General features: G+C 46.1%; 1 protein-coding gene across 1 annotated transcript in view; it reads right to left on the bottom strand.

Moving 5' to 3' along the window:
- Nucleotides 1-22,597, bottom strand: part of LOC311120844 (SH3 and multiple ankyrin repeat domains protein 3-like) — a gene marked incomplete at its 3' end in the record, with an annotated part of 63,290 nt that extends 40,693 nt beyond the window's left edge. Inside the window, exons 1-5 of the mRNA XM_084195406.1 lie at nt 22,382-22,597; nt 22,080-22,283; nt 490-561; nt 275-383; nt 6-157 (exon numbers count right to left, since the gene is read on the bottom strand). Of these exons, the coding sequence (XP_084051532.1) occupies nt 6-157; nt 275-383; nt 490-561; nt 22,080-22,283; nt 22,382-22,576 (732 nt within the window). The 5' untranslated portion in view covers nt 22,577-22,597. The remainder of the gene's footprint in view (nt 1-5; nt 158-274; nt 384-489; nt 562-22,079; nt 22,284-22,381) is intronic.
- Between the last annotated feature and the right edge of the window lie 2,501 nt (nt 22,598-25,098).

Below are 25,098 nucleotides of genomic sequence, written 5' to 3'. Positions count from 1 at the left end.
CTCACTGTGAGTGCTGTGTGGTTCCTAGAGAGAACAGCTCTGTGCAGCGCTGTGATTCCGTCTCTAGTCCTGAAGTCCAGGTGAGCTCCTCCACTCCTCAGAATTTTAATCAGTTCTGCACTGCCCTCTAGCTGTACCGCCAGGGTTAGGGGGCATTCTATACACACACACACACACACACACACACACTTTCAGCTATAAAAACACTGAGGCTTAGTGATGAGTGATGGACATAATTCAGTGTGTGGTTCTGTGTGTGTGTGTGTTTCCTCACCTCCTGTGTCAGCATCATGAAAATTAGGATCAAGGCCTTTCTCCAAGAACCTGGAGACTTTGTCAACGTTGCGCTGGTAGACATACTCCATAAACTTCTTTAGGTTGGCCTGAGAAACAGATACATACTCCATCAACTTATAAAGGTTGGCTTGAGAGACAGAGAAAGGAGAGGGAGAGCGAGAGTGGGGCTGGCACGTGTGTGTATGGTCTTACCTTGGTATGGAGCTTTGCTAGCTGCTTGTCGTCCACATAGCTCTGAGTGTAAACACGCCTCTTATAGCGAAACTACAATGACTCACACACACACACACACACACACACACACACAAACACACACACACACACACACACACACACACACACACACACACACACACACACACACACACACAAACACACACACACACAAACAGCCACACACACACACACACACACACACACAAACAGCCACACACAAACAAACACAAACAGCCACACAAACACAAACAACCAAATTAGTGATTTTTTTTAACAGTTTCAACATTTATAGTTTTTGGTTTGGTGTGTGTAGGGTGTATGTATGGTATAGGGTGTAGTGTGTAGGGTGTAGGGTGTATGTATGGTATAGAGCATAGTGTATAGGTTGTGGGGTGTATGTATGGTATAGGGTGTAGTGTGTAGGTTGTAGGGTGTATGTATGGTATAGGGCGTAGTGTGTAGGGTGTAGGGTGTATGTATGGTATAGGGCGTAGTGTGTAGGTTGTAGGGTGTATGTATGGTATAGGGCATAGTGTGTAGGTTGTAGGGTGTATATATGGTATAGGGCGTAGTGTGTAGGTTGTAGGGTGTATGTATGGTATAGGGTGTAGTGTGTAGGTTGTAGGGTGTATGTATGGTATAGGGTGTAGTGTGTAGGTTGTAGGGTGTATGTATGGTATAGGGTGTAGTGTGTAGGGTGTAGGGTGTATGTATGGTATAGGGTGTAGTGTGTAGGTTATAGGGTGTATGTATGGTATAGGGTGTAGTGTGTAGGTTGTAGGGTGTATGTATGGTATAGGGTGTAGTGTGTAGGTTGTAGGGTGTATGTATGGTATAGGGTGTAGTGTGTAGGTTGTAGGGTGTATGTATGGTATAGGGCATAGTGTGTAGGTTGTAGGGTGTATGTATGGTATAGGGCATAGTGTGTAGGTTGTAGGGTGTATGTATGGTATAGGGCGTAGTGTGTAGGTTGTAGGGTGTATGTATGGTATAGGGTGTAGTGTGTAGGTTGTAGGGTGTATGTATGGTATAGGGTGTAGTGTGTAGGTTGTAGGGTGTATGTATGGTATAGGGCATAGTGTGTAGGTTGTAGGGTGTATGTATGGTATAGGGTGTAGTGTGTAGGGTGTAGGGTGTATGTATGGTATAGAGCATAGTGTGTAGGTTGTAGGGTGTATGTATGGTATAGGGTGTAGTGTGTAGGGTGTATGTATGGTATAGGGTGTAGTGTGTAGGTTGTAGGGTGTATGTATGGTATAGGGTGTAGTGTGTAGGGTGTAGGGTGTATGTATGTTATAGGGCGTAGTGTGTAGGGTGTATGTATGGTATAGAGCATAGTGTATAGGTTGTAGGGTGTATGTATGTTATAGGGCGTAGTGTGTAGGGTGTATGTATGGTATAGGGTGTAGTGTGTAGGTTGTAGGGTGTATGTATGGTATAGGGCGTAGTGTGTAGGGTGTATGTATGGTATAGGGCGTAGTGTGTAGGTTGTAGGGTGTATGTATGGTATAGGGCGTAGTGTGTAGGTTGTAGGGTGTATGTATGGTATAGGGTGTAGTGTGTAGGTTGTAGGGTGTATGTATGGTATAGGGCATAGTGTGTAGGTTGTAGGGTGTATGTATGGTATAGAGCATAGTGTGTAGGTTGTAGGGTGTATGTATGGTATAGGGTGTAGTGTGTAGGTTGTAGGGTGTATGTATGGTATAGGGTGTAGTGTGTAGGTTGTAGGGTGTATGTATGTTATAGGGTGTAGTGTGTAGGTTGTAGGGTGTATGTATGGTATAGGGTGTAGTGTGTAGGGTGTAGGGTGTATGTATGGTATAGGGTGTAGTGTGTAGGTTATAGGGTGTATGTATGGTATAGGGTGTAGTGTGTAGGTTGTAGGGTGTATGTATGGTATAGGGTGTAGTGTGTAGGTTGTAGGGTGTATGTATGGTATAGGGTGTAGTGTGTAGGTTGTAGGGTGTATGTATGGTATAGGGCATAGTGTGTAGGTTGTAGGGTGTATGTATGGTATAGGGCATAGTGTGTAGGTTGTAGGGTGTATGTATGGTATAGGGCGTAGTGTGTAGGTTGTAGGGTGTATGTATGGTATAGGGTGTAGTGTGTAGGTTGTAGGGTGTATGTATGGTATAGGGTGTAGTGTGTAGGTTTTAGGGTGTATGTATGGTATAGGGCATAGTGTGTAGGTTGTAGGGTGTATGTATGGTATAGGGTGTAGTGTGTAGGGTGTAGGGTGTATGTATGGTATAGAGCATAGTGTGTAGGTTGTAGGGTGTATGTATGGTATAGGGTGTAGTGTGTAGGGTGTATGTATGGTATAGGGTGTAGTGTGTAGGTTGTAGGGTGTATGTATGGTATAGGGTGTAGTGTGTAGGGTGTAGGGTGTATGTATGTTATAGGGCGTAGTGTGTAGGGTGTATGTATGGTATAGAGCATAGTGTATAGGTTGTAGGGTGTATGTATGTTATAGGGCGTAGTGTGTAGGGTGTATGTATGGTATAGGGTGTAGTGTGTAGGTTGTAGGGTGTATGTATGGTATAGGGCGTAGTGTGTAGGGTGTATGTATGGTATAGGGCGTAGTGTGTAGGTTGTAGGGTGTATGTATGGTATAGGGCGTAGTGTGTAGGTTGTAGGGTGTATGTATGGCATAGGGTGTAGTGTGTATGTTGTAGGGTGTATGTATGTTATAGGGCATAGTGTGTAGGTTGTAGGCTGTATGTATGGTATAGAGCATAGTGTGTAGGTTGTAGGGTGTATGTATGGTATAGGGTGTAGTGTGTAGGTTGTAGGGTGTATGTATGGTATAGGGTGTAGTGTGTAGGTTGTAGGGTGTATGTATGGTATAGAGCATAGTGTGTAGGGTGTAGGGTGTATGTATGGTATAGAGCATAGTGTGTAGGTTGTAGGGTGTATGTATGGTATAGGGTGTAGTGTGTAGGTTGTAGGGTGTATGTATGGTATAGGGCGTAGTGTGTAGGTTGTAGGGTGTATGTATGGTATAGAGCATAGTGTGTAGGTTGTAGGGTGTAGGGTGTATGTATGGTATAGGGTGTAGTGTGTAGGGTGTAGGGTGTATGTATGGTATAGGGTGTAGTGTGTAGGTTGTAGGGTGTATGTATGGTATAGGGCATAGTGTGTAGGTTGTAGGGTGTAGGGTGTATGTATGGTATAAGGTGTAGTGTGTAGGGTGTAGGGTGTATGTATGGTATAGGGTGTAGTGTGTAGGGTGTAGGGTGTATGTATGGTATAGAGCATAGTGTGTAGGTTGTAGGGTGTATGTATGGTATAGGGTGTAGTGTGTAGGGTGTATGTATGGTATAGGGTGTAGTGTGTAGGGTGTAGGGTGTATGTATGTTATAGGGCGTAGTGTGTAGGGTGTATGTATGGTATAGAGCATAGTGTGTAGGTTGTAGGGTGTATGTATGGTATAGGGGATAGTGTGTAAGTTGTAGGGTGTATGTATGGTATAGGGTGTAGTTAGTAGGTTGTAGGGTGTATGTATGGTATAGGGTGTAGGTTGTAGGGTGTAGGGTGTATGTATGGTATAGGGGATAGTGTGTAAGTTGTAGGGTGTATGTATGGTATAGGGTGTAGTGTGTAGGTTGTAGGGTGTATGTATGGTATAGGGTGTAGTGTGTAGGGTGTATGTATGGTATAGGGTGTAGTGTGTAGGGTGTAGGGTGTATGTATGTTATAGGGCGTAGTGTGTAGGGTGTATGTATGGTATAGAGCATAGTGTATAGGTTGTAGGGTGTATGTATGGTATAGGGGATAGTGTGTAGGTTGTAGGGTGTATGTATGGTATAGGGTGTAGTGTGTAGGTTGTAGGGTGTATGTATGGTATAGGGTGTAGTGTGTAGGTTGTAGGGTGTATGTATGGTATAGGGCGTAGTGTGTAGGGTGTAGGGTGTATGTATGGTATAGGGCGTAGTGTGTAGGGTGTATGTATGGTATAGGGTGTAGTGTGTAGGTTGTAGGGTGTATGTATGGTATAGGGTGTAGTGTGTAGTGTGTAGGGTGTATGTATGGTATAGGGCGTAGTGTGTAGGTTGTAGGGTGTATGTATGGTATAGGGTGTAGTGTGTAGGTTGTAGGGTGTATGTATGGTATAGGGCGTAGTGTGTAGGTTGTAGGGTGTATGTATGGTATAGGGTGTAGTGTGTAGTGTGTAGGGTGTATGTATGGTATAGGGCGTAGTGTGTAGGTTGTAGGGTGTATGTATGGTATAGGGCGTAGTGTGTAGGGTGTATGTATGGTATAGAGCATAGTGTGTAGGGTGTATGTATGGTATAGGGTGTAGTGTGTAGGGTGTGTGTATGGTATAGGGGATAGTGTGTAGGTTGTAGGGTGTATGTATGGTATAGGGTGTAGTGTGTAGGGTGTAGGGTGTATGTATGGTATAGGGTGTAGTGTGTAGGTTGTAGGGTGTATGTATGGTATAGGGTGTAGTGTGTAGGATGTAGGGTGTATGTATGGTATAGGGCATAGTGTGTAGGTTGTAGGGTGTAGGGTGTATGTATGGTATAGGGCGTAGTGTGTAGGTTGTAGGGTGTATGTATGGTATAGGGCATAGTGTGTAGGTTGTAGGGTGTATGTATGTTATAGGGCGTAGTGTGTAGGGTGTATGTATGGTATAGGGTGTAGTGTGTAGGTTGTAGGGTGTATGTATGGTATAGGGCGTAGTGTGTAGGGTGTATGTATGGTATAGGGCGTAGTGTGTAGGTTGTAGGGTGTATGTATGGTATAGGGTGTAGTGTGTAGGTTGTAGGGTGTATGTATGGTATAGGGTGTAGTGTGTAGGTTGTAGGGTGTATGTATGGTATAGGGCATAGTGTGTAGGTTGTAGGGTGTATGTATGGTATAGAGCATAGTGTGTAGGTTGTAGGGTGTATGTATGGTATAGGGTGTAGTGTGTAGGTTGTAGGGTGTATGTATGGTATAGGGTGTAGTGTGTAGGTTGTAGGGTGTATGTATGGTATAGAGCATAGTGTGTAGGGTGTAGGGTGTATGTATGGTATAGGGCGTAGTGTGTAGGTTGTAGGGTGTATGTATGGTATAGAGCATAGTGTGTAGGTTGTAGGGTGTAGGGTGTATGTATGGTATAGGGTGTAGTGTGTAGGGTGTATGTATGGTATAGGGTGTAGTGTGTAGGGTGTAGGGTGTATGTATGTTATAGGGCGTAGTGTGTAGGGTGTATGTATGGTATAGAGCATAGTGTGTAGGTTGTAATCAATCAATCAATCAATTTTATTTTATATAGCCCTTCGTACATCAGCTAATATCTCGAAGTGCTGTACAGAAACCCAGCCTAAAACCCCAAACAGCTAGTAATGCAGGTGTAGAAGCACGGTGGCTAGGAAAAACTCCCTAGAAAGGCCAAAACCTAGGAAGAAACCTAGAGAGGAACCAGGCTATGAGGGGTGGCCAGTCCTCTTCTGGCTGTGCCGGGTGGAGATTATAACAGAACCATGCCAAGATGTTCAAAAATGTTCATAAGTGACAAGCATGGTCAAATAATAATCAGGAATAAATCTCAGTTGGCTTTTCATAGCCGATCATTAAGAGTTGAAAACAGCAGGTCTGGGACAGGTAGGGGTTCCATAACCGCAGGCAGAACAGTTGAAACTGGAATAGCAGCAAGGCCAGGCGGACTGGGGACAGCAAGGAGTCACCACGGCCGGTAGTCCCGACGTATGGTCCTAGGGCTCAGGTCTCTCAGTTGGCTTTTCATAGCCGATCATTAAGAGTTGAAAACAGCAGGTCTGGGACAGGTAGGGGTTTCGTAACCGCAGGCAGAACAGTTGAAACTGGAATAGCAGCAAGGCCAGGCGGACTGGGGACAGCAAGGTGTCAGCATGCCCGGTAGTCCTGACGTATGGTCCTAGGGCTCAGGTTCTCAGAGAGAAAGAGAGAACGAGAGAATTAGAGAGAGCATACTTAAATTCACACAGGACACTGGATAAGACAGGAGAAGTACTCCAGGTATAACCAACTAACCCCAGCCCCCCGACACATAAACTACTGCAGCATAAATACTGGAGGCTGAGACAGGAGCGGTCCGGAGACACTGTGGCCCCATCCGAAGAAACCCCCGGACAGGGCCAAACAGGAAGGATATAACCCCACCCACTCTGCCAAAGCACAGCCCCCGCACCACTAGAGGGATATCCTCAACCACCAACTTACAATCCTGAGACAAGGCCGAGTATAGCCCACAGAGGTCTCCACCACAGCACAAACCAAGGGGGGGCGCCAACCCAGACAGGAAGATCACGTCAGTAACTCAACCCACTCAAGTGACGCACCCCTCCTAGGGACGGCATGAAAGAGCACCAGCAAGCCAGTGACTCAGCCCCTGTAACAGGGTTAGAGGCAGAGAACCCCAGTGGGTGTATGTATGTTATAGGGTGTATGTATGTTATAGGGGATAGTGTGTAAGTTGTAGGGTGTATGTATGGTATAGGGTGTAGTTAGTAGGTTGTAGGGTGTATGTATGGTATAGGGTGTAGGTTGTAGGGTGTAGGGTGTATGTATGGTATAGGGGATAGTGTGTAAGTTGTAGGGTGTATGTATGGTATAGGGTGTAGTGTGTAGGTTGTAGGGTGTATGTATGGTATAGGGTGTAGTGTGTAGGTTGTAGGGTGTATGTATGGTATAGGGCGTAGTGTGTAGGGTGTAGGGTGTATGTATGGTATAGGGTGTAGTGTGTAGGTTGTAGGGTGTAGGGTGTATGTATGGTATAGGGCATAGTGTGTAGGTTGTAGGGTGTATGTATGGTATAGGGGATAGTGTGTAAGTTGTAGGGTGTATGTATGGTATAGGGTGTAGTGTGTAGGTTGTAGGGTGTATGTATGGTATAGGGCGTAGTGTGTAGGTTGTAGGGTGTATGTATGGTATAGGGTGTAGTGTGTAGGGTGTAGGGTGTATGTATGGTATAGGGTGTAGTGTGTAGGTTGTAGGGTGTATGTATGGTATAGGGCGTAGTGTGTAGGGTGTATGTATGGTATAGGGCGTAGTGTGTAGGTTGTAGGGTGTATGTATGGTATAGGGCGTAGTGTGTAGGTTGTAGGGTGTATGTATGGCATAGGGTGTAGTGTGTAGGTTGTAGGGTGTATGTATGTTATAGGGCATAGTGTGTAGGTTGTAGGCTGTATGTATGGTATAGAGCATAGTGTGTAGGTTGTAGGGTGTATGTATGGTATAGGGTGTAGTGTGTAGGTTGTAGGGTGTATGTATGGTATAGGGTGTAGTGTGTAGGTTGTAGGGTGTATGTATGGTATAGAGCATAGTGTGTAGGGTGTAGGGTGTATGTATGGTATAGAGCATAGTGTGTAGGTTGTAGGGTGTATGTATGGTATAGGGTGTAGTGTGTAGGTTGTAGGGTGTATGTATGGTATAGGGCGTAGTGTGTAGGTTGTAGGGTGTATGTATGGTATAGAGCATAGTGTGTAGGTTGTAGGGTGTAGGGTGTATGTATGGTATAGGGTGTAGTGTGTAGGGTGTAGGGTGTATGTATGGTATAGGGTGTAGTGTGTAGGTTGTAGGGTGTATGTATGGTATAGGGCATAGTGTGTAGGTTGTAGGGTGTAGGGTGTATGTATGGTATAAGGTGTAGTGTGTAGGGTGTAGGGTGTATGTATGGTATAGGGTGTAGTGTGTAGGGTGTAGGGTGTATGTATGGTATAGAGCATAGTGTGTAGGTTGTAGGGTGTATGTATGGTATAGGGTGTAGTGTGTAGGGTGTATGTATGGTATAGGGTGTAGTGTGTAGGGTGTAGGGTGTATGTATGTTATAGGGCGTAGTGTGTAGGGTGTATGTATGGTATAGAGCATAGTGTGTAGGTTGTAGGGTGTATGTATGGTATAGGGGATAGTGTGTAAGTTGTAGGGTGTATGTATGGTATAGGGTGTAGTTAGTAGGTTGTAGGGTGTATGTATGGTATAGGGTGTAGGTTGTAGGGTGTAGGGTGTATGTATGGTATAGGGGATAGTGTGTAAGTTGTAGGGTGTATGTATGGTATAGGGTGTAGTGTGTAGGTTGTAGGGTGTATGTATGGTATAGGGTGTAGTGTGTAGGGTGTATGTATGGTATAGGGTGTAGTGTGTAGGGTGTAGGGTGTATGTATGTTATAGGGCGTAGTGTGTAGGGTGTATGTATGGTATAGAGCATAGTGTATAGGTTGTAGGGTGTATGTATGGTATAGGGGATAGTGTGTAGGTTGTAGGGTGTATGTATGGTATAGGGTGTAGTGTGTAGGTTGTAGGGTGTATGTATGGTATAGGGTGTAGTGTGTAGGTTGTAGGGTGTATGTATGGTATAGGGCGTAGTGTGTAGGGTGTAGGGTGTATGTATGGTATAGGGCGTAGTGTGTAGGGTGTATGTATGGTATAGGGTGTAGTGTGTAGGTTGTAGGGTGTATGTATGGTATAGGGTGTAGTGTGTAGTGTGTAGGGTGTATGTATGGTATAGGGCGTAGTGTGTAGGTTGTAGGGTGTATGTATGGTATAGGGTGTAGTGTGTAGGTTGTAGGGTGTATGTATGGTATAGGGCGTAGTGTGTAGGTTGTAGGGTGTATGTATGGTATAGGGTGTAGTGTGTAGTGTGTAGGGTGTATGTATGGTATAGGGCGTAGTGTGTAGGTTGTAGGGTGTATGTATGGTATAGGGCGTAGTGTGTAGGGTGTATGTATGGTATAGAGCATAGTGTGTAGGGTGTATGTATGGTATAGGGTGTAGTGTGTAGGGTGTGTGTATGGTATAGGGGATAGTGTGTAGGTTGTAGGGTGTATGTATGGTATAGGGTGTAGTGTGTAGGGTGTAGGGTGTATGTATGGTATAGGGTGTAGTGTGTAGGTTGTAGGGTGTATGTATGGTATAGGGTGTAGTGTGTAGGATGTAGGGTGTATGTATGGTATAGGGCATAGTGTGTAGGTTGTAGGGTGTAGGGTGTATGTATGGTATAGGGCGTAGTGTGTAGGTTGTAGGGTGTATGTATGGTATAGGGCATAGTGTGTAGGTTGTAGGGTGTATGTATGTTATAGGGCGTAGTGTGTAGGGTGTATGTATGGTATAGGGTGTAGTGTGTAGATTGTAGGGTGTATGTATGGTATAGGGCGTAGTGTGTAGGGTGTATGTATGGTATAGGGCGTAGTGTGTAGGTTGTAGGGTGTATGTATGGTATAGGGTGTAGTGTGTAGGTTGTAGGGTGTATGTATGGTATAGGGTGTAGTGTGTAGGTTGTAGGGTGTATGTATGGTATAGGGCATAGTGTGTAGGTTGTAGGGTGTATGTATGGTATAGAGCATAGTGTGTAGGTTGTAGGGTGTATGTATGGTATAGGGTGTAGTGTGTAGGTTGTAGGGTGTATGTATGGTATAGGGTGTAGTGTGTAGGTTGTAGGGTGTATGTATGGTATAGAGCATAGTGTGTAGGGTGTAGGGTGTATGTATGGTATAGGGCGTAGTGTGTAGGTTGTAGGGTGTATGTATGGTATAGAGCATAGTGTGTAGGTTGTAGGGTGTAGGGTGTATGTATGGTATAGGGTGTAGTGTGTAGGGTGTATGTATGGTATAGGGTGTAGTGTGTAGGGTGTAGGGTGTATGTATGTTATAGGGCGTAGTGTGTAGGGTGTATGTATGGTATAGAGCATAGTGTGTAGGTTGTAATCAATCAATCAATCAATTTTATTTTATATAGCCCTTCGTACATCAGCTAATATCTCGAAGTGCTGTACAGAAACCCAGCCTAAAACCCCAAACAGCTAGTAATGCAGGTGTAGAAGCACGGTGGCTAGGAAAAACTCCCTAGAAAGGCCAAAACCTAGGAAGAAACCTAGAGAGGAACCAGGCTATGAGGGGTGGCCAGTCCTCTTCTGGCTGTGCCGGGTGGAGATTATAACAGAACCATGCCAAGATGTTCAAAAATGTTCATAAGTGACAAGCATGGTCAAATAATAATCAGGAATAAATCTCAGTTGGCTTTTCATAGCCGATCATTAAGAGTTGAAAACAGCAGGTCTGGGACAGGTAGGGGTTCCATAACCGCAGGCAGAACAGTTGAAACTGGAATAGCAGCAAGGCCAGGCGGACTGGGGACAGCAAGGAGTCACCACGGCCGGTAGTCCCGACGTATGGTCCTAGGGCTCAGGTCTCTCAGTTGGCTTTTCATAGCCGATCATTAAGAGTTGAAAACAGCAGGTCTGGGACAGGTAGGGGTTTCGTAACCGCAGGCAGAACAGTTGAAACTGGAATAGCAGCAAGGCCAGGCGGACTGGGGACAGCAAGGTGTCAGCATGCCCGGTAGTCCTGACGTATGGTCCTAGGGCTCAGGTTCTCAGAGAGAAAGAGAGAACGAGAGAATTAGAGAGAGCATACTTAAATTCACACAGGACACTGGATAAGACAGGAGAAGTACTCCAGGTATAACCAACTAACCCCAGCCCCCCGACACATAAACTACTGCAGCATAAATACTGGAGGCTGAGACAGGAGCGGTCCGGAGACACTGTGGCCCCATCCGAAGAAACCCCCGGACAGGGCCAAACAGGAAGGATATAACCCCACCCACTCTGCCAAAGCACAGCCCCCGCACCACTAGAGGGATATCCTCAACCACCAACTTACAATCCTGAGACAAGGCCGAGTATAGCCCACAGAGGTCTCCACCACAGCACAAACCAAGGGGGGGCGCCAACCCAGACAGGAAGATCACGTCAGTAACTCAACCCACTCAAGTGACGCACCCCTCCTAGGGACGGCATGAAAGAGCACCAGCAAGCCAGTGACTCAGCCCCTGTAACAGGGTTAGAGGCAGAGAACCCCAGTGGGTGTATGTATGTTATAGGGTGTATGTATGTTATAGGGGATAGTGTGTAAGTTGTAGGGTGTATGTATGGTATAGGGTGTAGTTAGTAGGTTGTAGGGTGTATGTATGGTATAGGGTGTAGGTTGTAGGGTGTAGGGTGTATGTATGGTATAGGGGATAGTGTGTAAGTTGTAGGGTGTATGTATGGTATAGGGTGTAGTGTGTAGGTTGTAGGGTGTATGTATGGTATAGGGTGTAGTGTGTAGGTTGTAGGGTGTATGTATGGTATAGGGCGTAGTGTGTAGGGTGTAGGGTGTATGTATGGTATAGGGTGTAGTGTGTAGGTTGTAGGGTGTAGGGTGTATGTATGGTATAGGGCATAGTGTGTAGGTTGTAGGGTGTATGTATGGTATAGGGGATAGTGTGTAAGTTGTAGGGTGTATGTATGGTATAGGGTGTAGTGTGTAGGTTGTAGGGTGTATGTATGGTATAGGGCGTAGTGTGTAGGTTGTAGGGTGTATGTATGGTATAGGGTGTAGTGTGTAGGGTGTAGGGTGTATGTATGGTATAGGGCGTAGTGTGTAGGGTGTATGTATGGTATAGGGTGTAGTGTGTAGGTTTTAGGGTGTATGTATGGTATAGGGTGTAGTGTGTAGTGTGTAGGGTGTATGTATGGTATAGGGCGTAGTGTGTAGGTTGTAGGGTGTATGTATGGTATAGGGTGTAGTGTGTAGGTTGTAGGGTGTATGTATGGTATAGGGCGTAGTGTGTAGGTTGTAGGGTGTATGTATGGTATAGGGTGTAGTGTGTAGTGTGTAGGGTGTATGTATGGTATAGGGCGTAGTGTGTAGGTTGTAGGGTGTATGTATGGTATAGGGCGTAGTGTGTAGGGTGTATGTATGGTATGACCTTCCCAAGTTCTCTCACGTCACCCCCCTCCTCCGCACACTCCACTGGCTTCCAGTTGAAGCTCGCATCCGCTACAAGACCATGGTGCTTGCCTATGGAGCAGTGAGGGGAACGGCACCTCTGTACCTTCAGGCTCTGATCAGTCCCTACACCCAAACGAGGACATTGCGTTCATCCACCTCTGGCCTGCTGGCTCCCCTTCCTCTGCGGAAGCATAGCTCCCGCTCAGCCCAGTCAAAACTGTTCGCTGCTCTGGCACCCCAATGGTGGAACAAGCTCCCTCACGACGCCAGGACAGCGGAGTCACTCACCACCTTCCGGAGACATTTGAAACCCCACCTCTTTAAGGAATACCTGGGATAGGATAAAGTATTCCTTCTAACCCCCCCCCCCCCCCCCCCAAATTGTAAAGTGGTTATCCCACTGGCTATAGGGTGAACGCACCAATTTGTGAGTCGCTCTGGCTAAGAGCGTCTGCTAACTGACGTTAATGTGCCCTTGAGCAAGGCACTTAACCCTAATTGCTCCTGTAAGTCGCTCTGGTTAAGAGCGTCTGCTAAATGACTAAAATGTAAATGTAATGTAAATGTATAGAGCATAGTGTGTAGGGTGTATGTATGGTATAGGGTGTAGTGTGTAGGGTGTGTGTATGGTATAGGGGATAGTGTGTAGGTTGTAGGGTGTATGTATGGTATAGGGTGTAGTGTGTAGGGTGTAGGGTGTATGTATGGTATAGGGTGTAGTGTGTAGGTTGTAGGGTGTATGTATGGTATAGGGTGTAGTGTGTAGGATGTAGGGTGTATGTATGGTATAGGGCATAGTGTGTAGGTTGTAGGGTGTAGGGTGTATGTATGGTATAGGGCGTAGTGTGTAGGTTGTAGGGTGTATGTATGGTATAGGGCATAGTGTGTAGGTTGTAGGGTGTAGGGTGTATGTATGGTATAGGGCATAGTGTGTAGGTTGTAGGGTGTATGTATGGTATAGGGTGTAGTGTGTAGGTTGTAGGGTGTATGTATGGTATAGGGTGTAGTGTGTAGGTTGTAGGGTGTATGTATGGTATAGGGTGTAGTGTGTAGGTTGTAGGTTGTATGTATGGTATAGGGCGTAGTGTGTAGGTTGTAGGGTGTATGTATGGTATAGGGCATAGTGTGTAGGTTGTAGGTTGTAGGGTGTATGTATGGTATAGGGTGTAGTGTGTAGGTTGTAGGGTGTATGTATGGTATAGGGTGTAGTGTGTAGGTTGTAGGGTGTATGTATGGTATAGGGTGTAGTGTGTAGGTTGTAGGGTGTATGTATGGTATAGGGCGTAGTGTGTAGGTTGTAGGGTGTATGTATGGTATAGGGCATAGTGTGTAGGTTGTAGGTTGTAGGGTGTATGTATGGTATAGGGTGTAGTGTGTAGGTTGTAGGGTGTATGTATGGTATAGGGTGTAGTGTGTAGGTTGTAGGGTGTATGTATGGTATAGGGTGTAGTGTGTAGGTTGTAGGGTGTATGTATGGTATAGGGCGTAGTGTGTAGGTTGTAGGGTGTATGTATGGTATAGGGTGTAGTGTGTAGGTTGTAGGGTGTATGTATGGTATAGAGCATAGTGTGTAGGGTGTATGTATGGTATAGGGTGTAGTGTGTAGGGTGTAGGGTGTATGTATGGTATAGGGCGTAGTGTGTAGGGTGTGTGTATGGTATAGGGTGTAGTGTGTAGGTTGTAGGGTGTAGGGTGTATGTATGGTATAGGGTGTAGTGTGTAGGTTGTAGGGTGTAGGGTGTATGTATGGTATAGGGTGTAGTGTGTAGGTTGTAGGGTGTATGTATGGTATAGAGCGTAGTGTGTAGGGTGTAGGGTGTATGTATGGTATAGGGCATAGTGTGTAGGTTGTAGGGTGTATGTATGGTATATGGCGTAGTGTGTAGGATGTAGGGTGTAGGGTGTATGTATGGTATAGGGTGTAGTGTGTAGGTTGTAGGGTGTATGTATGGTATAGGGTGTAGTGTGTAGGTTGTAGGGTGTATGTATGGTATAGGGTGTAGTGTGTAGGCTGTAAGGTGTAGGGTGTATGCATGGTATAGGGTGTAGTGTGTAGGTTGTAGGGTGTATGTATGGTATATGGCGTAGTGTGTAGGATGTAGGGTGTAGGGTGTATGTATGGTATAGGGTGTAGTGTGTAGGTTGTAGGTTGTAGGGTGTATGTATGGTATAGGGCATAGTGTGTAGGTTGTAGGGTGTATGTATGGTATAGGGCGTAGTGTGTAGGGTGTAGGGTGTATGTATGGTATAGGGTGTAGTGTGTAGGTTGTAGGGTGTATGTATGGTATAGGGTGTAGTGTGTAGGTTGTAGGGTGTATGTATGGTATAGAGCATAGTGTTTAGGGTGTATGTATGGTATAGAGCATAGTGTGTAGGTTGTAGGGTGTATGTATGGTATAGGGGATAGTGTGTAGGGTGTAGGGTGTATGTATGGTATAGGGCATAGTGTGTAGGTTGTAGGGTGTATGTATGGTATAGGGTGTAGTGTGTAGGTTGTAGGGTGTATGTATGGTATAGGGCGTAGTGTGTAGGTTGTAGGGTGTATGTATGGTATAGGGTGTAGTGTGTAGGGTGTAGGGTGTATGTATGGTATAGGGCGTAGTGTGTAGGGTGTGTGTATGGTATAGGGTGTAGTGTGTAGGTTGTAGGGTGTAGGGTGTATGTATGGTATAGGGTGTAGTGTGTAGGTTGTAGGGTGTAGGGTGTATGTATGGTATAGGGTGTAGTGTGTAGGTTGTAGGGTGTATGTATGGTATAGAGCGTAGTGTGTAGGGTGTAGGGTGTATGTATGGTATAGGGCATAGTGTGTAGGTTGTAGGGTGTATGTATGGTATATGGCGTAGTGTGTAGGATGTAGGGTGTAGGGTGTATGTATGGTATAGGGTGTAGTGTGTAGGTTGTAGGGTGTATGTATGGTATAGGGTGTAGTGTGTAGGTTGTAGGGTGTATGTATGGTATAGGGTGTAGTGTGTAGGCTGTAAGGTGTAGGGTGTATGCATGGTATAGGGTGTAGTGTGTAGGTTGTAGGGTGTATGTATGGTATATGGCGTAGTGTGTAGGATGTAGGGTGTAGGGTGTATGTATGGTATAGGGTGTAGTGTGTAGGTTGTAGGTTGTAGGGTGTATGTATGGTATAGGGCATAGTGTGTAGGTTGTAGGGTGTATGTATGGTATAGGGCGTAGTGTGTAGGGTGTAGGGTGTATGTATGGTATAGGGTGTAGTGTGTAGGTTGTAGGGTGTATGTATGGTATAGGGTGTAGTGTGTAGGTTGTAGGGTGTATGTATGGTATAGAGCATAGTGTGTAGGGTGTATGTATGGTATAGAGCATAGTGTGTAGGTTGTAGGGTGTATGTATGGTATAGGGGATAGTGTGTAGGGTGTAGGGTGTATGTATGGTATAGGGCATAGTGTGTAGGTTGTAGGGTGTATGTATGGTATAGGGTGTAGTGTGTAGGTTGTAGGGTGTATGTATGGTATAGGGCGTAGTGTGTAGGTTGTAGGGTGTATGTATGGTATAGGGTGTAGTGTGTAGTGTGTAGGGTGTATGTATGGTATAGGGCGTAGTGTGTAGGTTGTAGGGTGTATGTATGGTATAGGGTGTAGTGTGTAGTGTGTAGGGTGTATGTATGGTATAGGGCGTAGTGTGTAGGTTGTAGGGTGTATGTATGGTATAGGGCGTAGGGTGTAGGGTGTATGTATGGTATAGGGTGTAGTGTGTAGGTTGTAGGGTGTATGTATGGTATAGGGTGTAGGGTGTAGGGTGTATGTATGGTATAGGGTGTAGTGTGTAGGGTGTAGGGTGTATGTATGGTATAGGGCGTAGTGTGTAGGGTGTAGGGTGTATGTATGGTATAGAGCGGGTGCACTTCAGCCACGCTCAAGGTCCTAAACGATATTATAACCGCGATTGATAATAGACAGTACTGTGCAGCCGTCTTCATCGACCTGGCCAAGGCTTTCGACTCTGTCAACCACCGCATTCTTATTGGCAGACTAAATAGCCTTGGTTTCTCAAATGACTGCCTCGCCTGGTTCACCAACTACTTCTCAGATAGAGTTCAGTGTGTCAAATCGGAGGGCCTGTTGTCTGGACCTATGGCAGTCTCTATGGGGGTGCCACAGGGTTCAATTCTTGGGCCGACACTTTTCTCCGTGTATATCAATGATGTCGCTCTTGCTGCTGGTGACTCTCAGATCCACCTCTACGCAGACGACACCATTTTGTATACATCTGGCCCTTCATTGGACACTGTGTTAACAAACCTCCAAACGAGCTTCAATGCCATACAACAATCCTTCAGTAGCCTTCAACTGCTCTTAAACACTAGTAAAACTAAATGCATGCTTTTCAATCGAACGCTGCTAGCACCCGCCCACCCGACTAGAATCACCACTCTCGACGGGTCTGACCTAGAGTATGTGGACAACTACAAATATCTAGGTGTCTGGTTAGACTGTAAACTCAACTTCCAGACTCACATAAAGAATCTCCAATCCAAAGTTAAATCTAGAATCGGCTTCCTATTTCGCAACAAAGCCTCCTTCACTCATGCTGCCAAACATGCCCTCGTAAAACTGACTATCCTACCGATCCTTGACTTCGGCGATGTCATTTACAAAATAGCCTCCAACACTCTACTCAGCAAATTGGATGTAGTCTATCACAGTGCCATCCGTTTTGTCTCCAAAGCCCCATACACTACCCACCACTGTGACCTGTACGCTCTTGTTGGCTGGTCCTCACCACATGTTCGTCGTCAAACCCACAGGCTCCAGGCCATCTATAAATCACTGCTAGGCAAATCCCCGCCTTATCTTAGCTCATTGGTCACCATAGCAGCACCCACCCGTAGTCTGCGCTCCAGCAGGTATATCTCTCTGGTCATTCCCAAAGCCAACACCTCCTTTGGCCACCATTCCTTCCAGTTCTCTGCTGCCAATGACTTGAACAAATTGCAAAAATCTCTGAAGCTGGAGACTCTTATCTCCCTCAATAACTTTAAGCATCAGTTGTCAGAGCAGCTTACCGATCACTGCACCTGTACACAGCCCATCTGAAATTAGCCCACCCAACTACCTCATCCCTATATTGTTATTTATTTTGCTCTTTTGTATTATTATTATTATTATTATTATTATTATTATTATTATTAGTATTATTAGTATTTTGCACCCCAGTATCTCTATTTGCACATAATCTCTTGCACATCTAGCATTCCAGTGTTAATACTATTGTAATTATTCTGCACTATAGCCTATTTATTGCCTTACCTCCATAACTTGCTACATTTGCACACACTGTATATATATTTTCTGTTGTATTTTTTGACTTTATGTGTTGTTTATCCCATATGTAACTCTGTGTTGTTTTTAACGCACTACTTTGCTTTATCTTGGCCAGGTCGCAGTTGTAAATGAGAACCTGTTCTCAACTGGCTTACCTGGTTAAATAAAGGTGAAATAAAAATAAATAAAAGAGCATAGTGTGTAGGGTGTAGGGTGTATGTATGGTATAGGGTGTAGTGTGTAGGTTGTAGGTTGTAGGGTGTATGTATGGTATAGGGCGTAGTGTGTAGGGTGTAGGGTGTATGTATGGTATAGAGCATAGTGTGTAAGTTGTAGGGTGTATGTATGGTATAGGGCGTAGTGTGTAGGGTGTAGGGTGTATGTATGGTATAGGGCGTAGTGTGTAGGTTGTAGGGTGTATGTATGGTATAGGGTGTAGTGTGTAGGGTGTATGTATGGTATAGGGCGTAGTGTGTAGGGTGTAGGGTGTATGTATGGTATAGGGTGTAGTGTGTAGGTTGTAGGGTGTATGTATGGTATAGGGCGTAGTGTGTAGGTTGTATGTATGGTATAGGGCGTAGTGTGTAGGTTGTAGGGTGTATGTATGGTATAGGGTGTAGTGTGTAGGGTGTAGGGTGTATGTATGGTATAGGGTGTAGTGTGTAGGATGTAGGGTGTAGGGTGTATGTATGGTATAGGGTGTAGTGTGTAGGTTGTATGTATGGTATAGGGCGTAGTGTGTAGGTTGTAGGGTGTATGTATGGTATAGGGCGTAGTGTGTAGGGTGTAGGGTGTATGTATGGTATAGGGTGTAGTGTGTAGGTTGTATGTATGGTATAGGGTGTAGTGTGTAGGATGTAGGGTGTAGGGTGTATGTATGGTATAGGGTGTAGTGTGTAGGTTGTATGTATGGTATAGGGCGTAGTGTGTAGGTTGTAGGGTGTATGTATGGTATAGGGCATGGTGTATAGGTTGTAGGGTGTATGTATGGTATAGGGCGTAGTGTGTAGGGTGTAGGGTGTATGTATGGTATAGGGCGTAGTGTGTAGGGTGTAGGGTGTATGTATGGTATAGAGCGTAGTGTGTAGGTTGTAGGGTGTATGTATGGTATAGAGCGTAGTGTGTAGGGTGTAGGGTGTATGTATGGTATAGGGTGTAGTGTGTAGGGTGTATGTATGGTATAGGGCGTAGTGTGTAGGTTGTAGGGTGTAGGGTGTATGTATGGTATAGGGCGTAGTGTGTAGTGTGTAGGGTGTATGTAAGGTATAGGGTGTAGTGTGTAGGTTGTAGGGTGTATGTATGGTATATGGTGTAGTGTGTAGGTTGTAGGGTGTAGGGTGTATGTATGGTATAGAGTATAGTGTGTAGGTTGTAGGGTGTATGTATGGTTTAGGGTGTAGGTTGTAGGGTGTACGTATGGTGTGTTGGGGTAGAGGGTACCTCTAGGTAGGGAATAGGAGTGATGGGGGTAGAGGGTACCTCTAGGTAGGGAATAGGAGTGATGGGGGGTAGAGGGTACCTCTAGGTAGGGAATAGGAGTGATGGGGGGGTAGAGGGTACCTCTAGGTAGGGAATAGGAGTGATGGGGGTAGAGGGTACCTCTAGGTAGGGAATAGGAGTGATGGGGGGTAGAGGGTACCTCTAGGTAGGGAATAGGAGTGATGGGGGGTAGAGGGTACCTCTAGGTAGGGAATAGGAGTGATGGGGGGTAGAGGGTACCTCTAGGTAGGGAATAGGAGTGATGGGGGGTAGAGGGTACCTCTAGGTAGGGAATAGGAGTGATGGGGGGTAGAGGGTACCTCTAGGTAGGGAATAGGAGTGATGGGGGTAGAGGGTACCTCTAGGTAGGGAATAGGAGTGATGGGGGGTAGAGGGTACCTCTAGGTAGGGAATAGGAGTGATGGGGGGTAGAGGGTACCTCTAGGTAGGGAATAGGAGTGATGGGGGGTAGAGGGTACCTCTAGGTAGGGAATAGGAGTGATGGGGGGTAGAGGGTACCTCTAGGTAGGGAATAGGAGTGATGGGGGGTAGAGGGTACCTCTAGGTAGGGAATAGGAGTGATGGGGGGTAGAGGGTACCTCTAGGTAGGGAATAGGAGTGATGGGGGGTAGAGAGTACCTCTAGGTAGGGAATAGGAGTGATGGGGGGTAGAGGGTACCTCTAGGTAGGGTATAGGAGTGATGGGGGGTAGAGGGTACCTCTAGGTAGGGAATAGGAGTGATGGGGGGTAGAGGGTACCTCTAGGTAGGGAATAGGAGTGATGGGGGGTAGAGGGTACCTCTAGGTAGGGAATAGGAGTGATGGGGGGTAGAGGGTACCTCTAGGTAGGGAATAGGAGTGATGGGGGGTAGAGGGTACCTCTAGGTAGGGAATAGGAGTGATGGGGGGTAGAGGGTACCTCTAGGTAGGGAATAGGAGTGATGGGGGGTAGAGGGTACCTCTAGGTAGGGAATAGGAGTGATGGGGGTAGAGGGTACCTCTAGGTAGGGAATAGGAGTGATGGGGGTAGAGGGTACCTCTAGGTAGGGAATAGGAGTGATGGGGGGTAGAGGGTACCTCTAGGTAGGGAATAGGAGTGATGGGGGGTAGAGGGTACCTCTAGGTAGGGAATAGGAGTGATGGGGGGTAGATGGTACCTCTAGGTAGGGAATAGGAGTGATGGGGGGTAGAGGGTACCTCTAGGTAGGGAATAGGAGTGATGGGGGGTAGAGGGTACCTCTAGGTAGGGAATAGGAGTGATGGGGGGTAGAGGGTACCTCTAGGTAGGGAATAGGAGTGATGGGGGGTAGAGGGTACCTCTAGGTATGGAATAGGAGTGATGGGGGGTAGAGGGTACCTCTAGGTAGGGAATAGGAGTGATGGGGGGTAGAGGGTACCTCTAGGTAGGGAATAGGAGTGATGGGGGGTAGAGGGTACCTCTAGGTAGGGAATAGGAGTGGTGGGGGGTAGAGGGTACCTCTAGGTAGGGAATAGGAGTGATGGGGGGTAGAGGGTACCTCTAGGTAGGGAATAGGAGTGATGGGGGGTAGAGGGTACCTCTAGGTAGGGAATAGGAGTGATGGGGGTAGAGGGTACCTCTAGGTAGGGAATAGGAGTGATGGGGGTAGAGGGTACCTCTAGGTAGGGAATAGGAGTGATGGGGGTAGAGGGTACCTCTAGGTAGGGAATAGGAGTGATGGGGGTAGAGGGTACCTCTAGGTAGGGAATAGGAGTGATGGGGGGTAGAGGGTACCTCTAGGTAGGGAATAGGAGTGATGGGGGGTAGAGGGTACCTCTAGGTAGGGAATAGGAGTGATGGGGGGTAGAGGGTACCTCTAGGTAGGGAATAGGAGTGATGGGGGGTAGAGGGTACCTCTAGGTAGGGAATAGGAGTGATGGGGTAGAGGGTACCTCTAGGTAGGGAATAGGAGTGATGGGGGTAGAGGGTACCTCTAGGTAGGGAATAGGAGTGATGGGGGGTAGAGGGTACCTCTAGGTAGGGAATAGGAGTGATGGGGGGTAGAGGGTACCTCTAGGTAGGGAATAGGAGTGATGGGGGGTAGAGGGTACCTCTAGGTAGGGAATAGGAGTGATGGGGGGTAGAGGGTACCTCTAGGTAGGGAATAGGAGTGATGGGGTAGAGGGTACCTCTAGGTAGGGAATAGGAGTGATGGGGGGTAGAGGGTACCTCTAGGTAGGGAATAGGAGTGATGGGGGGTAGAGGGTACCTCTAGGTAGGGAATAGGAGTGATGGGGGGTAGAGGGTACCTCTAGGTAGGGAATAGGAGTGATGGGGGGTAGAGGGTACCTCTAGGTAGGGAATAGGAGTGATGGGGGATAGAGGGTACCTCTAGGTATGGAATAGGAGTGATGGGGGGTAGAGGGTACCTCTAGGTAGGGAATAGGATTGATGGGGGGTAGAGGGTACCTCTAGGTAGGGAATAGGAGTGATGGGGGGTAGAGGGTACCTCTAGGTAGGGAATAGGAGTGATGGGGGGTAGAGGGTACATCTAGGTAGGGAATAGGAGTGATGGGGGTAGAGGGTACCTCTAGGTAGGGAATAGGAGTGATGGGGGGTAGAGGGTACCTCTAGGTAGGGAATAGGAGTGATGGGGGGTAGAGGGTACCTCTAGGTAGGGAATAGGAGTGATGGGGGGTAGAGGGTACCTCTAGGTAGGGAATAGGAGTGATGGGGGGTAGAGGGTACCTCTAGGTAGGGAATAGGAGTGATGGGGGTAGAGGGTACCTCTAGGTAGGGAATAGGAGTGATGGGGGGTAGAGGGTACCTCTAGGTAGGGAATAGGAGTGATGGGGGTAGAGGGTACCTCTAGGTAGGGAATAGGAGTGATGGGGGTAGAGGGTACCTCTAGGTAGGGAATAGGAGTGATGGGGGGTAGAGGGTACCTCTAGGTAGGGAATAGGAGTGATGGGGTAGAGGGTACCTCTAGGTAGGGAATAGGAGTGATGGGGGTAGAGGGTACCTCTAGGTAGGGAATAGGAGGGATGGGGGGTAGAGGGTACCTCTAGGTAGGGAATAGGAGTGATGGGGGGTAGAGGGTACCTCTAGGTAGGGAATAGGAGTGATGGGGGGTAGAGGGTAGTCTTTCAGCAGTCGTTCCTCGTCTAGGAACTTCCCAGCTCGTCCGTTGAAGGCCGGTTGGAACAGGCCGTAGTTTAGAACATCAGTCAGACTCTGTGTTAGAGTCACTAACACACGCTGCTTACTGCTCCACACCGCTGCTTCGGGATCCAACCGCAGACACTTCTACACACACACACACACACAGCTGTAAATTCATCAATCCATTTTGTATTAAGAGTTGTCGTGTGTGTGTGTGTGTGTGTGTGAGTTTGTGCGTGTACCGTCTGCTGCAGGTCAGGGATGCCAATACGGATGACGATGCTGTTTCTGGAGCCGTCGTCAGGTGGATCTGGGGAGGAAGTTCTCCCGTCGTCCCTGGCAAGGGCGGGACCTGGCTGGTTGCCGTTGGTAGTGGCTGGTTGCCGGGGACGTTCAGGGGGGTCATGCTTAGCATCGGCAGCCGGACTCAGAGGCATGGGGTCACTCTCTGTCCACTCACAACCCTACACACACACACAGGAATCATACCTGTTGCCAACACTGCTAAATATTATAGTACAGTACTCATCATAACAGTAAAATAATAAAGGATCGACAATTATGACACAGAATGTACTAAAGTGAAGCGAGAGAAAGATACAGAGAGAGAAAGTGAGATACAGGGAGAGAGAGAGAGAGAGAGAGAGAGAGAGAGAGAGAGAGAGAGAGAGAGAGAGAGAGAGAGAGAGAGAGACAGAGAGAGAGAGAGAGAGAGAGAGAGAGAGAGAGAGACCCAGCTAGCACATTTGGTTCCTTGGAAGTTGTGGGAGCGTACAATTTTGGTTTCCCATTGGTTCTGTAAACGAAGCCATAAGTAACCTGACAAGTGAAATGGAAAGATTTTTTAAACGTTCTAAGAATGAAAGTGAAAATGTTGCCTGTTGTGGCAAAGCTGAAAAAAGCTGTTCATTTTAGTCTATTCAAACAGACCCCATTTCAAAGGAAACAAGAACTCATTGAGATCAGGTGTGGCCAATTAGTGGGCGTGGCCAACACACCTGAACACACTTAACAAGATAGAGGATAGAGAGAGTTTTGGTGATGCTGAGAACGGAATGTATGTTTTTAAATAACATTCTTAGAACTTTACTAATGTTTACTTGCAGGGTTTTTGGGGATTTTTCTTAATGTTCTGAGAACATGACTTTAAATAGAACCATGAGGAAACCTGTAGAAAACATCAGTGCTTAATTTGAGCCGGATCCTGCCGGAACAACAGTGGTGGAAAAAGATCCCAACTGTCATACTGGAGTAAAAGTAAAGATACATTAATAGAAAATGACTCAAGTAAAAGTGAAAGTCATCCAGTAAAATACTACTTGAGTAAAAGTCTAAAAGTACTTGGTTTTAAATATAGTTAAGTTTCAAAAGTAAATGTAATTGCTAAAATATACTTAAGTATTTAAAATAAAAGTATAAATCATTTCAAATTCCTTATATTAAGCAAACCAGACGGCATCATTTTCTTGTTTTTATTTATTTACAGATAGCCAGGGGCACACTCCAACACTCAGAGTCCTTTACAAATGAAGCATGTGTGTTTAGTGAGTCCACCAGATCAGAGGCAGTAGGGATGACCAGAGATGTTCTCTTGATAAGTGCATGAATTAGACAATATTCCTGTCCTGCTAAGCATTCAAAATGTAAAGAGAACTTTTGGGTGTCAGGGAAAATGTATGGAGTAAAAAGTCCATTCTTTTCTTTAGGAATGTAGCAAAGTCAAAGTTGTCAAAATATAAATAGTAAAGTACAGATAGCCCAAAATAACGACTTAATTAGTACTTTAAAGTATTTTTACTGAAGTCCTTTACACCACTGTGGAACAGTATCTGGCACCTCTCAGTTTGACTGTTTCGTTCTGGAACCCATTTGCCAGGATCCGGTACCTCTTGTGGCATGAAAAATAATTTTCACTGTTTGCAATGTAAAAATTCTAATAAAAGCAATCAGAGTTAATTGAAGTTGCCGCCTCTGTAATTCTCCTCCCCCCCTAAAAAACGTAATGTGAAAACATGCCTGGTATTCTAAATATTGATTGGTGTTGGGCCGGATAGCGTCTGTTATCCTGCTTCTCCTGGGCCCGTGAATGGTTCAATAATTGTGTGAGAGCTAGGAATGGGCGGGTTTCTCTATCCCCTTCTCCAGCCGTTGTATTGGGCAGTGGAGTCTATCATAGATCATGTGGGATTCAATGACATTATGAAGGGCAGCTCAGAACAGCTGAAGATGGATTTTAAAGAGCTGATTGGGTCTCTGCTTGACACCAACAAACGCCCCATAATATCTGGCCCTGTGCCCTCCCTAAATTGTGGCATTGAACTTTCAGCAGACTTTTAGCCCTCCATAACTGGCTACGAGACTATTGCAGCTCTGTGGGTGTAACATTTATTGACAATTTTCATGACTTCTGGAAACAAAGCTTGTTTTATAAGGAGGATGGGATCCACCCAAATCATTTGGGTTTCTGGATCCTTTCACAGCATTATAAAGCTGCGTTGAGACACTGGCTTTTCAATGACCCAAGCCCAGCTCAGTTAATCCCTACCATTGTGTTGCTGAGTTGTCATAATGCTTCAGCAAATGTACATTATCCCAGGGGCGTTGGAAGACACAATGTAAGTAACCTAATTTGTCCCTCTTACTGCCCTGAATGCCTCTGCTGAACCTACAGCTATTGTATGCAGTAAACATATGCCTTTGAACCAGAGTTACACTGTTAGCACTGAGGTGGTGTGCCCTAGTAGGAGGTCCACTGTGTGCAGCTCACCCTGCACTACCATAAATAACATGAGCATGTCTACTTCTGCTAAGCTTCCCAGTAAAGCAATGAAAACAATCAAGCATCCCAGAAAAGTGTTACAGGAGCACACATTAACATATGTAGCTTAACAAACAAGGTTTGTGAAATCAATAATTTGCTAGTAACATATGACATTCATATTCTGACTATCTCTGAAAC

The sequence above is a fragment of the Coregonus lavaretus genome, assembly GCF_964263955.1.
Source record: "Coregonus lavaretus genome assembly, contig: HAP1_SCAFFOLD_2274, whole genome shotgun sequence".
In the NCBI taxonomy this organism is placed as follows: domain Eukaryota; kingdom Metazoa; phylum Chordata; class Actinopteri; order Salmoniformes; family Salmonidae; genus Coregonus; species Coregonus lavaretus.
The sequence above is the reverse complement of the archived record's forward strand: the minus strand, read 5'-3'. Positions and strand labels throughout refer to the sequence as shown.